Source organism: Benincasa hispida, chromosome 1 (assembly GCF_027475165.1).
Source record: "Benincasa hispida cultivar pf3 chromosome 1, pf3_genome.v1.1, whole genome shotgun sequence".
Classification (NCBI taxonomy): Eukaryota; Viridiplantae; Streptophyta; class Magnoliopsida; order Cucurbitales; family Cucurbitaceae; genus Benincasa; species Benincasa hispida.
The window spans coordinates 32267020-32281430 of record NC_143478.1 but is presented as its reverse complement, the minus strand read 5'-3'; the positions used below and the strand labels follow the sequence as shown (position 1 = coordinate 32281430).

At 31.9% G+C, this 14411-nt stretch overlaps 1 protein-coding gene across 16 annotated transcripts; it reads left to right on the top strand.

Annotated features, from left to right (window-relative positions):
* The first annotated feature begins 4999 nt into the window (after positions 1–4999).
* LOC120080574 (CBS domain protein with a domain protein (DUF21)) lies at positions 5000–14106 on the top strand. 16 transcript variants are annotated; one of them, XR_016527288.1, is made up of 14 exons: positions 5000–5317; positions 7632–7867; positions 8631–8707; positions 8801–8884; positions 8963–9076; positions 9586–9672; positions 10138–10277; positions 10364–10451; positions 11201–11274; positions 11588–11694; positions 11782–11984; positions 12455–12497; positions 12700–12979; positions 13875–14106. XR_016527288.1 is itself a non-coding variant. In XM_090310266.1 (14 exons), the coding sequence occupies exons 1-14, from the start codon at positions 5169–5171 to the stop codon at positions 13920–13922; spliced, it is 1719 nt and encodes a 572-aa protein (XP_090166392.1). In that variant the 5' UTR covers positions 5010–5168; the 3' UTR covers positions 13923–14106. The 16 variants fall into 16 exon arrangements, 14 of the variants coding, with proteins under 14 accessions (XP_038891225.2, XP_090166392.1, XP_038891217.2 ...); XM_090310266.1 differs by having other exon boundaries at positions 5010–5317; positions 11797–11984; positions 12451–12497; XM_090310259.1 differs by having other exon boundaries at positions 5012–5317; positions 12451–12497.
* The last annotated feature ends 305 nt before the right edge of the window (positions 14107–14411 follow it).

Below are 14411 nucleotides of genomic sequence, written 5' to 3'. Positions count from 1 at the left end.
TGACGCTTCACAAATTGCTTGTTAATACAGTTGGACCAAAATTACCGTTTTGCCCCTGTAGTTACATCTAACTTCTTAAGTATCACTGGTTTCTCTAATGAACAATAAGTCATAGTCCAATTATGACCACGTCTCTCTTGGCCCAAGAGAGGGTGTGGCCACTATGTTTAAAACCCGGAATCAGCCCTTAAGGGAACAATTTATCTACTTGCCCCTGCATGAGGGAATGAGTGAGTTCCGTCTTGTGTAGTTGTGTTCCCAGCTCCCTAGTTAGACGAATCCCCAAAATGATAGACTTATTGAGTTGGCAAACTGGCCACTCTCATCTATACAAATATAAGTCTCTATTATTAGCAGATGTTTACAACTCACTTAGGATTCAGGTCATGTCACCTATGGTCATCCTAGTGAAATGTAAGTCTATATTTTTAACGGCATTATATAAAGAGACTAATCATTTCGGTGTTCGATCTTATACAAACTCTTTATATAGGATACCTCCACTCACATGTCTCCACATGAATAATCAGGATTAGATCATTTGTAACACTTCATAACATTTATAACACCTATAAAGCGGGTTGTATCCGTAGTGTCACTGGAATAAGGTACCAAGCCTTATCCATCTATTACAGACCATTTAGGTTATTATTTAAACAAGATCCACTTGTATGTCTCTACATACTTGTTTAAATTACATGAAATAACCTCGGATCTTAGTTTATTGGATTGAGTATATACTTATAAAATAACACTTATTTTATTAACAACAATATGTTTATACAGTGTTTACAAACTATGAGATTACAAAGAGATTTAGTACACCAATCCCAACAATTTGTAAATAGCAACATTTACAATGACACGACTTAGCTAATCACCTAGACTCTCCCTAGATGTAAGACTCTCTCTCTCGAACTTAGGCTCCCCCTAAGTATGTGAATATTAGTGTTGAAATACTCAGGCTCCCCCTAAGTGTGTGAGACTCTCTTACACTTGATGATATATTTCTCTTTATTTGTGAACTCTCTTCACATAAGAACTTAGGCTCCCCTAAGTCTTGAGAACTTCCTTCTCGATGAATAACACCTTAGGCTCCCCTAAGGCTTGAGAGATCCTTCTTGATCAACAAAGCCTAGGCTCTTCCTAAGACCGAGCAACCTTCGTCACTGTGTTAAGCTTATTGCAAAACCAAGTGAAGAACACTCCCCCACGAACACAACACAAAACCTTCTTCTTGAAATCAATGCAATGCAATATGTATTCGATTGAATTCTCACAATGATCTCTCAAATAATATGTGCCACCACCCTAGCACGAGAACTTCTTGAACTTAAACAACACAGTAGAATGATGTAAAATATCCCCACATAAAATCGTCAACTCACCAAAAAGGAAAACATTCCAAATAAAATATTTTGTAGAATAATATAATAAGGAAAGAAATATTCTACAAATTTGGCATAAAAAAGAACCTATGAAATAAGATCCGCTAGAGACAAAAACAGTGACAACTCCTAAAAGCCCAAAGAGTCGACGTCAGAAATCTTAAACAAATATATTTAACCAATATCACATTTCTAACCGACATAAATAAACAAGTTAGGAATTATTTTACATGGGCAAATGACGCATGTTCGGAGGAAAATATCTTGGAGACTACCCTTAAATAATAACGGATAGTTTGGTCACCAACTTGGGTGGGCTATTACAACCCACAACATAATTGGGCTCCAATTATAATATTTGGTATTTTCAACTATTATGACCTACAATTAACCACAAAATTACTATTTCATATTTCTCTTTTTTGTAGTGTTTAATATTTTCTATTCATCTTATTTTTTCTTCTTTATTATCGTGTTTATTGTTTAATATTTCATACCAAAACTAAAATAATATGAACCCTAAACACATACTACTATAAACTATTATAACCCATAAACTATAGTAAATTTTACATTCGTGATACTTCAAAAGTGCCTAGATAATTGTACTAAAAAAGTGTCTGAATAATTAGAAACGTTTTTGCTTCAAAACAAAATTAGAAACCAATGGAATTAGTGCTATTTACTTTTAAGTATTTCTAAATTTGTTCGATTACTCAAACGAAAATAATTAAAATGACTACAATGAAAATGATGATTATATGAAGTAAGGCGATATGATAGCCAATACCAAACCCAAATTATTTCGATGAAAGCGGAGCATTCTCTGTGCGCGTTTCTGGTTCTTCTAGTGGAAAATTTTCAAAGAAAATTTGAATAGCTTTTTGGAAATCTAAGGCCAATTTTAATGATAGGATTTTCTGTTGAAGAATTATCCACGAGATTATCCCTATCAAGACTAAAGCTGGAAACGTGTCCATTATGATCTTTTGTGTGCTTTGTGCAGGAAGCATATTGAAAACGTCTTTCCATTTGTTTTGGAAGTGTCGGAAAACGAAAGAATTACTCTCTTTCTCTGACGTCTAATGTGGACATTCTTTGTGATGATAGGACTAGATGAAGTAACATGAATCTTTAGAAACGGATCATTGAAAGAAGTGTTGCATAGGGATTGGAAAAAACTTGTGATTATCGTGTGACAAATTAGGGGTTAGAATTGAAGGAAATTCCTTTACAGAAGCGAGTGAAAGTTGTGCAATCGAAATTCGATTTGAAACACACAAAATACAAAAAAATCAACAGTCTAAATTTACAGTTGATAAATATTATAAACGTACATTCTACATATAGGAGAAGAAGGAGAAATTTCACTTACCCTTATAGAAATACTACTTCACGAAAGTTCTCTTCAATGTCACATACACTCTCTACACGAACACAACATTATAACAAACTTCAGTAAATAGAAACATTATCATGAAGATCTTCCTTATTATTCTCAAGATAAGAATCGGAAGAAGTTATTGGCTCTTCTACTTTTGTTAGGGAATAAGAGTTTTTTTTAAGAGAAATCTTTGAGGAGGGAATGTTGCAAAGAGAACAAAAAAAAAAAAAAAAAAAGAAGTTATGTAATTCTTTTTATTTTAAAAAACCCCCTCTATGTTATTATGTGTAAGAGCAAATGGAGGATTTATTCAAAATAACTCCCTATTATCACGTTCAAAATAACTCCCCATTATCACGTTCAATAACTTTCAAGGGAGTTATTCCTCATTTAAAATACATTAAATCTAATATAATATAATTAAATTAAAACTTTATATTAAATTATATTTAATAAAAATGTCACATATTTAAATCATATTCAAATAATATTCTCTCGCATAACCTATAATTTCAATATGAATCTTATTCATATTAATTTCAACCTATAATTTTAATACAAATTTTATTCATATTAATTTTAACCTATAATTTTATATGAATGAGATATTTGGATCCTATTCAAATATTTATCTCTCGCATCAAACTTTATTGGTTAAATAAGGTGATGATCACGGGTATATAAGGGGCAGGAGGGGGGACAATTAATTCCATTGATATGAAATCTTTTGGGTGAAACCAAAAGCAAAGCCATGGGGGTATTATACCTAAAGTGAACAATATCATATTATTGTGGAGATAATTGGAGGGTCATTATCCTTAACAACGTGGGTTGGTTCCCTCCAGTGGAGAATTGTTGGAAGCTCAATACAAATACTACTTGGAGCACGACTAGACAAGCTGGTGGTTTAGTTTGGGTGCTAAAGGATCATGTGTTCGATTTGGCTTCAAGTTTATTTTCAGATGTTGTTCAATGAAGATTCTTGAAGCTATGGTTATCCGTAATAACTTGATGATATTTTTTTTACTAATGTGCAAAATATCTTGGTTGAATCTGATTGCTAGAAAGTTATTATCCTTCTTGATGATGAGTCTTCAAACCTTAACCTTACAAAAGCCTCGTTGTTTTTTATTGAGGAGGTGAGGTCCATGGCAAGTGAGTTAGGGTATGTCTCATTCTCAACTTCGTATACTTTTGTTTACAAGAGTTCTTTAAAGAAGAGGCGTGGTGGTCTATTAGCAAATATTAATTGTCAATCTCAGTGTTTTGATAGACTGAAGGATGAACCAAATTAACAGTAAATGGTATGCACTCTTTCGCTTAAATCGAAAGTTTGGTCTTTGTCTCTATAATTATTGAGCTAAAAATCATGAGATGACATATTGAATTACATGATAATGTTTAAATGATCGTAAGAAATTTTTTAAAATTATTATGTTTGAATGAGATTTTTCGTTCCATCACAAGTTGGCACCTCATCTCACAAAACTCCAATTTATTAAATGTAGGGCTAATTGAGATGCGCCCTTGAATTTAAACCTCGAAACAAGTAAATGACAAATTAAAAATAACACGTGTCTTCTTTATGGTCATTTAATGTCCACTCCATGATAGATTTGATTAAATTTGAGTCTATGCTAACTTTAGCACAAGTTCAAGTTCAAAACCTCTACCTAAAAGTAATTGGGTTAAAAAAAAAAAGGAAACTAAATAGAAAAAAGCATTGTGTAGGAGAAGATGAGAGGATTGAAAGACTCAACATTGCGGAGCCTTTGAGGCAAACCAAACCGATTAAAAAGGTCTAAAGACAAATTTACTTTAAGAGAGGAGATTAGATATCACAGATTATAGGAACTCAACACAACTATTAATACAAATTCAAGTTTCAAAATTTTATTTGTTGAAATCCACAAATTCACTAAGATTGGGGTTCTCGTATTTCTTTTTTTTCAAAAAAAAACATCGTCATTTTTTCATATCCCTCGAAAGTGAACAAATCTACTCATGAATTAGCTCTGGCCTCCTCCTAAAATTGCTCTTTGATCCGAAAATATGGTTTTTTAGATGGTGTTCTTTTCCTCGTTGGTTAGGGGACTTTAGACATGGTTGTGTTTTGGTTATTATGTTTGGCTTAAAAAAAAATAATCACAAATTCAAGTAAAATTATAATTACAGGTTATTTTTTATGATATATTTACAAATATATGTATAAAAATTAAGTTAAATGGCTCGAAGTATCCCTTTTTGAACAAGTTTGAAACACAACAAAATTAACAAACTGAAGGGCTGAATTTACAGAGGATCAGAGCTTCCATCTCATAGACTAAGGAACCCCAACCCAACTCCCATTACGTCAGCGGAAGTTGCTGCTTCATTCTCGAGCGACGATCCACAGTATGGGAATTGGGAGGAATGGGGCGGTCAAAGTCACATTTCCTTCGAACAGTTGGAATCAGAATCCTTTTCATTTTATAATATGGAGGAGAAAGTCATCAGCATTCAGCACCATAACTTTGGAGGAACTGCTTCCGGTAACCAACGCAAGGTTAAATTGCCGTATTTTATTCTTTTCTTTTCTTCTTGTTCTTTTGGCCATATGTTTATGTAGAAGCGTAAATGTAAGAAATGCTCCAAATTCGCTCGACCAAAAGGCCAAATGTTTGAATCCCACTCCACAATTTGTTTGAATTTTTTTTTTAAAAATGTAAATAGCCATTGTTATGAGTGAAAATTAGCCATAGTATCAAACAACATTGGTGGTCAAGTGAAAAATAGCCCAAGAGGGAGAGATAAGCCAAAGAATAGTTGGGGTCAGCTCGACCGAGCTAAGGCCGAACCCCGACGGTGTCTCCTTAGCCACACAAGTCCAACCCCCTTGGGGGTCGGGCTTGGGGAACTATGAGTCCGTTACAACCATTATGGGTTGGCTTGGAGCTACATGTCCATTACTTGTCTAATGGAAGAATCCCAAGAATTAGGTGGACTGTCCGCGAGCTCGGTCTTTCGTTACGTTATGGAACCATTCCTATAAAAGTGGGGAGAAGTCATTCAAAAGTACATCCAAATGCAATATTATTTTATACTTTATACTATCTAAACTATTTACAATCCCGAGATCAACTTGAACGTTGGGGTGTGAGGCTTGACACCACACCAGTGCACAGTTCTTTTTGTATTGTAGGTTGGGATGGTTATCAATTCTACCAAATTACCATTGATCACTTTTTCTGGCATCAACAACTATTCCGTCTATAGAAATTTTTTACACTATTGAAGATCACATTGTAGATTAGTATTATTTAGCAAACTTTTCCACGTTTATCCAAATTGGTAAGTTCAAGTTGACTCGATTAGTATATTCACTTTTTTTAGTTAAATACAGTAATTAATGGATTCATTACTGTTATCCAGGAAGATATGGTTGATGAAACATATCACTAAACTAAATTGATCTCCAGGGCAAGGGAGTATTAGAGTATGTCTTGATTAATTATTTTTTATGGTGTATTTTTAATTCATATTCTTCATTTTTTCTTTTCTGTTACATAATAAGATTACTTTTTATCAAACGACTGAAATAATTTACTTGGTTTTGAAGGAAAGGGATGAAAAATAATGTGTCGAGAGAACAAACTAATAAGAGAATGTTCTGGTCAATCAATAGATTTTTTGCTTCCTAATAAAAAATTTATCTTAAATTCCTTAAATTCAACTTTTTGTTTATCAGTATACAACGCAGCATCGCAGGTAAAGATTTGATGTCATGTATATTTATCCATGCAATATTGTTCAATTCATACTCTGCCTTTGCTGAAACATTGAATCTTGATTTCGAATTGTCTCACAATTGAAATTAGAGCAAAAAACCAGCCTGTTTTTGTTTGTCAAAAGTTCAATTTCTAAAAGAGTTTAGTTCCCTGTTTTCAGTGTGAAGCTAGTTGTTGCATACCTTGAATCTATTATTTGGCATGTCGAAAGACCAAGTACGGGGGTCTGTTAGTGAACCACATAAATCTATGTGTCGATTCTCTACTATTTTTCATTTTTTCTGTTTTCTTTATTTGTTGATTCCATAATACCAGTAATGCATAAACTGTCAGTATTCGCCTTTTGCGTTTCTGTTTTAACATTATTTGTAGGATGTAGAAATTTTATGTTTGACTTAGATGCATCCCTCATTCTCATTTCAAATCATTATGTTATCCATCGAACAAATGGAGGAAGAGACGACAAATTCTTATTGGAACAAATCCATTAAAAATGTAATGAACATATATGTTAGTTAAAATCATCCATAATTTCGTCAAAATAACATTTTTTTCCCTTGTCCTCATTCTCATTTTCGTATAGATGAGAAAACTTTTGGTAAAGTCTTTCAAATAAAAATGCTATCCTAACCTCAACCACCAGTGTATATTATTTTATAGGAAGAAACAGAAGATAACTAATACACTAACTATTAAGAAACAAGTTCATAAAGTGAATCCCACAAACATATCTTTTATTGCATTTTCAATTGAATTATTGACAAGCACATCAGCAGAGTGTAACCACATAAATTTCCCATAATTTAGCTTTTCCACTTTCTCCTTTTTTATTAGAAGGTCATTTGGTGCAATGTTATTGTTTATAATTTCAAAGGGCCAAGTCTCTTGGGGGCAGTTTGTTTATACATGTCATAGATTCTCTTCTTTTGTCATTTTGGAATTTGGAATTTTTTTCTGCTGATATTAGAAGGCGTATCGGTTGGGCGACCCTCTCAATTTCTGTTCTATATGATCACTTCATTGTGTTCTTAGCCAATTGTATTAGTAGCCACAATTCTCTTGCCTGTTTACCTCAAATCTCTTTTGTTTTAGACCATTTGAAGGAAGTTTTTTAACTCCCAAGAGCTTTGTATTAACAAACAAAGAGATGGCTGCAAATGATGTTCCATGCTGTGAGCCAAGGTTCTGGATGTATCTTTTGATATGTGTAGGTTTGGTTGCTTTTGCTGGACTTATGTCAGGCCTTACGCTAGGACTTATGTCACTCAGCTTGGTTGATCTTGAGGTTCTTGCCAAATCTGGCAGGCCGGACGACCGCAAAAATGCCGGTAAGTTTGAGACACTTCCTGCTCCCCTCTTGTCAAGCAATTAATTCATGTGATATTTGCATCGATGACCTTGTAATTTGCTCACATTTGTTGGAGAAACAAATATATTGCAAAATTTAACGTAGAAGCTATGTTAAATTGAAGACTTTGACCTCGTTTGATAACCATTCGATTTTTGGTATTTGGTATTTTAAAATTAAGTTTACAAACAAACTACTTCTACCTATTGGTTTCTTTGTTTTGTTATCTATTTTTCAGAACGTTTTCATGTTTTCTGAAATAAAAACAAGTAGTTTTTAAGAACTTGTTGTTGGATTGGCTAAAAATTTAAATGTTTGCTTAGAAAAAATGAAAACCATGATAAAAAAAAATTGTGAGAAAAGAAGCACAGTTGAATAAACTTATTTCAAAATAATAAAAATAAAAGTAAATAAATAAACCAAATGGTTATCATATGAGGCCTTGGTTTTTGGTTTAGTTTTTGAAAAATGTGCTTTTTTCACCGTTGCTTTACAATGGTCTTCAACTTTTTTAAGGTAACATTTGAACTTTAGCTGAATTCCAAAGACAAAGGAACAAGTTTTATAAAAATTACTTTTTTTTTTTTTGAAAATATTATTATAAAGTACAAAACAATGGAACCTAGTGATGAAAGTTGTGGTATAAGCTTAATTTTAGAAAATCAAATGATTATCAAATAAATTCACTTAACAACTCTGCGCTTCTAACTTCATTCCTTGTTCACATTTCACATTGTTTGTAGCTAAAATTCTGCCCATAGTAAAGAACCAGCATTTGCTTCTTTGCACACTCCTCATAAGCAATGCTATGGCAATGGAGGTACTACATCATTCTATATTAATCAAACTCTTTTTTAAGAAAAAAAAAGAAAAAAGAATTTAACTGTGGTTTTTCGTTTCCTTCCAATATAAGGCCCTGCCTATCTTCATTGATGCACTTCTCCCAGCTTGGGGTGCAATTGTGATATCAGTCACTCTCATACTAACTTTTGGAGAGGTAGATTTTCTGAAACAAGTGAACTTCCTTCTTCACGATATATGGTACTTGATGGAATAATGCTTCTTTTCTCCTCAGATTATTCCTCAAGCTATATGTTCAAGGTATGGACTGAGTGTCGGGGCAAAGCTGTCGGACGTTGTTCGGGTGCTTCTCTTAGTCCTCTTTCCTTTGTCTTACCCCATCAGTAAGGTAATAATCATGTTATGAAATTGCTTAACAGTCTTAAAACCTTGAAGCAATGAGAAATATTTTGGAATATTGGCTCATATGTCATAATATTCCAACATGAATCATTTAAAGATTTCACATGCTTCTCTTCACAGCGCTTGTTTGGATTTTATATGGACAATATTATGCATCTCAGAAGCCTTAATTGATAATGTGGTTATATATGAGTAATTCTCTTTGTGTTGCTTCCTTTAGAGGGTCTTCCTGTTATTTTCTTTATTCATTTTATGAACTTGTTTTTTTATGGTCTTGTATCATATTCTTTCCTTCTTTCTCAATGAAAGTTCAGTTCTTAAAAAAAGGACATATGGAGTTTTTCTTTAATGTAAAAATAATGATTGGGTTTTATGAATGAGGAAATAAAATAAAACAAATTGAAACGAAAGAAGATATAAGGTTACAAAATCTTATTGGTTGTGTTTTGCCCAGACAACAAACGATTGATATGAGCTTCTAAATGTGAATGACAGTTATTAGATTGGCTTCTGGGCAAGGGGCATTCTGCTCTTCTAAGAAGGGCAGAGCTCAAGACATTTGTAGATATGCACGGGAACAAGGTTGGTTGAAGATGCTTACATTCCAATGGTTTTCTTTTGTGAAAAAAAAAAGGAAAAAAAAAAGGTTAAAATGTCATTTTGGTCCTATACTTTGAAGTTTATTCAATTTTAGTCCATATATTTTCAATTGACCAAATTTAGTTCCTCTACTTTCAATAAATCTTAAATTTAGTTTCATTGCTCTTTTAATATAAATTTTGAAAATATTCACATTTTGTATTTCCTTGCATGAAAATTATTATTAGTATTTAACCAATTTGGGTAAAAATTAATTCCTACAGGCTAAATTTTAGATTTATTAAAAGTACAAGGACTAAAATTGAACAAACCTTCAAGTATAGGTATCAAAATGATATTTTAAACGAAAAAAGGTTAAAATACTAAAAGCTCAGTAGTATTTCAAATGTTTGAGCTAAGTTTTAATGTGTTTGAGGAAACAAAACCATATGATAATTTCTGTCTCAGGCAGGTAAAGGTGGAGAATTGACTCAAGAAGAAACTACAATAATCACTGGAGCTTTGGACATGACGCTCAAAACTGCCCAAGATGCTATGACTCCTTTATCCAAATTGTTTTCACTTGATATAAATTCCAAACTTGATGAGTATGCCTCTAACCTTAATGTTGACTAGTTGAAGTTGATGAATCTAACTTTTAACTTGTTTATTTTGACTTCTTGGTTAATCTAAGGAAAACCATGGAGCTGATTTTAAGAAAAGGACATAGTCGAGTGCCGATATACTCGGGACATCCAACTAATATCATTGGTATTATCTTGGTATGTTCAAGTGTTAAATTGTAAGGCCTAATTATCTTATGCACCTTTCGTTTATAATTGTAAATGAGTAGATCAACCTTGCAGATGAAATTTAAAGAAACAGTTACTCAATGTTGGTTAAATTACATATCTCTCTTAAACTTTGAAGTTTGTATCTATTTGGTTCTTGATATTAATAAATTTAGTCTTTGAACTTTCAATTCTTTTAATAAAAGAATTGATGGTTCTACAAGGCAGAAAATTGAAAATTTTGGCAGACATGAAATTTAAACTTATATATAAGAGGATCACTTAATTTTAAAAACTTTAGATATTGTCAAAGATTTATTAAACACATAATTGGAAAGTTCAAAGACCCCCCCCCCTTTAAATTAAGGAACCAAATAGACACAAACCTCAAAATTCAAGAACTAAACTTGTAATTTAACCTTCTATATTCTATGTATTTTATCCTAAAAACTTCTTTTGCTAGTTTGTAAAAACTACTAGTACAAAGTGGATGCATAACCTCTTACTTTGAGGATAATGCCATCTCTTTACTATCTCCACAATGGTGTAATCTTATCCACTTTAGGTATAAACCCTCATAGTTCTACTATTAGAATTGCCCAAAAAGTCTCATATCAATAGAGATAATTGTTCACACTTACATATGCATAATCATTTCCTTCTTTAATCAATGTGGAACTTTATTTGCACCTGACTATTCTTTACCATACAGTTACCTGAAGATCCTCATTTTGCTGCAGGTTAAAAATCTGATCAAATTTCATCCACAAGATGAAACTCCCATCAGAAATCTCACCATCAGAAAAGTTCCAAGGTAAAATTTGTTGGATGCTTAGCCTTTATAGCCTTCTTAAACTCTTTAGCTCGATGCTTCTGCAGAATTTATGTTGGATGCATTTTGGGTTGCATTCATCTTTTTGCATCCACTCTAATTACAGAGTAGAAAAATTCAAAAATATTTATTAAAAAAAGAAGAAGAAAAAAGAGTTTGCTACGTGGCAAATTATTGTTGGACGACTGGTGGGCTGCAAAAAAAAGAGTGCAGCCAAGGATACACCCAAGTATTTCTATTTGATAACGTCAGTTGTCTTTGCAATTCAACAAAAAAGGTTTCAAATTTGATGCAGGGTACATGAGAACTTACCTTTGTATGACATTTTGAACCAGTTCCAGCAAGGACATAGTCATATGGCTGTTGTCATAAAGAGTCATAAGGAAGCCAGAGAGCCTGCAGGTTTAATCTTTGTGCTTATATTTTACCGTCTTCATGATTTGGTAACCAGAATCATCAAAGAGAGAAACTGATCTCATATCTCTGTAGATTCAACAAATGCAGATTCTAACAGACCAGAGCTCGAAACTGTGATACCAGCAACTGAGACGGACTTAGGACATATTAAGCTGCAGATAAGGAATATTTACACTAATTGTAGTAGCAATAATGATGGAAAATCAATGCCAGATTTTGATGAAGATGTTATTGGTATCATAACACTGGAGGATGTCATGGAAGAGCTTTTACAGGTTCGTTTTGTTTTTCTTCTTGATACGTTATTAGATTCCATGGTGAATTTCGATATGTGATCTGCTTTGACAATCCAAAGATGTTTGATTCAATGCAAATGACACTCAAATTCACCATAAATCTGTAGTACTTTAACTAGACCGTACAACTTAGGCGGCGTTTGATAACCATTTTGGGTTTTGGTTTTTAGTTTTTGAAAATTAAGCTTCTAAACATTACTTCAACCTATGAGTTTCTTTGATCTGTTTTCAACTTTGAAGTTTCCAAAAACTTGTTTTTGTTTTTGGCATTGACTAAGAATTCAAATATTACCTCGAGAAGAATGAAGACCACAATAAATAATTGTTTAAAAAAAATAAGCATAATTTTCAAAAACAAAAAATCAAATGGTTTTTGAACGAAGCCTAACATCACAAAATTAAGAACCATACTTATGTTATTTTGTTTTTGTTCATGTTTATGAAGGAAGAGATATTGGATGAGACTGATGAATATGTTGCTGTTCACAACAAGTAACTGCTGAATTCTTTCCTTTCTTAGTTTTGTTTTACAAGTTAAAAATAGAACCACATCGAAGAACTTGTTTGGAATGACTTTCTAAATGCTCAAAAAATATATTATTTTCACACTTCAAATAACTTTTTAAGCATTTAAAAAGTCATTTTAAATAAGTTCGTGATCTCATACATTGCATTTATGTGTATAAAAATACAGGCTAAAAGTGAATATGAAAGTAAGGAGATCAACATCAGAATCACCAAGAGGAGCAGCCCATCTGCACTGGATATCACCAGTGGCATCCCCACTGTCTTCATACCATCATTCTCCACTTTCTTCTTCATACAATCACTCACCAATTCTTCATTCTGCAATTCCTCCACATATTCACTCCCCATTTACTCCACCACCTCTCTCTTCTTCCCCTAGAAATTACTTGCACTCTTCTCCAACTCCATGCTCTGCTCATCTTTGTGCTTCACCTTCTTCTCATAAGGTTTTTCTCTCTCTAACATACACGTATACTCTGGAATCGTTAAAATTTTGTTATTTTCAAAATTACTCTAAACATGTATTTAGCCACTCAAAATCAATTTAATATTTAACTTTAGACTTTTAAATACAATTTTTAATCGTGAAAAATGATTTCAAATAATTAAAATCATGTTAAAAAATGATTTTGAAAATGACAAAGTGATTTTAGTAATTTTAAAATTCTCCAAAACATGCCCTAAAAGAGTATGATATGATATTAGAAAGAAGAAAAGTGTTTTTAACTAATTACATATGACATGTGTGATAAAATGTATTTTTGATCTTGCTTTTCATGAAATGAACTTTTTAGTCTATGAACTTCGATTTGTAAAAATTTCAAACAATTTAGTTCCTAAATTTTAACAAATAATTAATAATTTAATTTATATACTTTTTAATTTCGAATGATTTAATCCCTATTATGAAAATTTTCATTAAAATTAAGTGCCATTATTCTTTTTATTATATGTATCTACTCCAAAGTGTTCTTTTTTTAAAAAAAAAAAAAAAAAATTAAGTACATCTGATTCATAATTAGTTTATTAATCAATATACCAAATATTGTTATATAATAAAGTTCATTGAATAAACTATAATATAATTTAAAGTACGTGAATTAAAATATTATCAACTAAAAATTATTGCTCTCATAAAAACTTATACACCAAAAGTATTTTTTAAAACCATATATAGTTTTCATGGTATCTGTTAATTTAATTGAAAATACTTAGCAAAAGTGGTTATCACATAAAATACTTTAGTTGTTACTTTTCACCTAAAAGTGCTACACTCAAAATACATTCTAATAATACAAGTAGATTCTAATCTTGTAACTTATATTTTATTTTTCTTTCTAGATTCCAAGGAAATCGTATGAGAAGCTGAAGCAGCCAGATGGATCATAGATCAAAGTTTCTCTTATTTGGTACAATGTGTATGATATGTAAAACTAATCAATCAATCATATATCCATATGCATATTTCTCATGATATCAAAGAGACTCATGTGGCCTTAGATTGAAGTGAGCTTCTATACAAAATAATAATAATATACTTTTTGTAACACAAGCTAATATCATTTGAATTCTAGTATTTGGATTAATTATTATAAAATATCTCTCAAGCAATGAAAAGAAAAGAAATATTTAAATTAGTAATAATCAATAAGAAAAAAAATAAGGACTAGATTGATATTTTGAATTTCTATAACAAAAATGGGAGAGGGCGAACACAAACAAGGAAAAGCGATTTTTCTCTCTCTCTTTTTTTTTTTTCCCCTAAAAATATAAGTACTACTGGTCGCCGGTGGGTAATAGAATTTTTCTAAAGGTTTGTTTGGAAGTTAGTTGGAGTAGTGGGTTTTTTTTTTTAATAATAATAATAATAAAATTAAG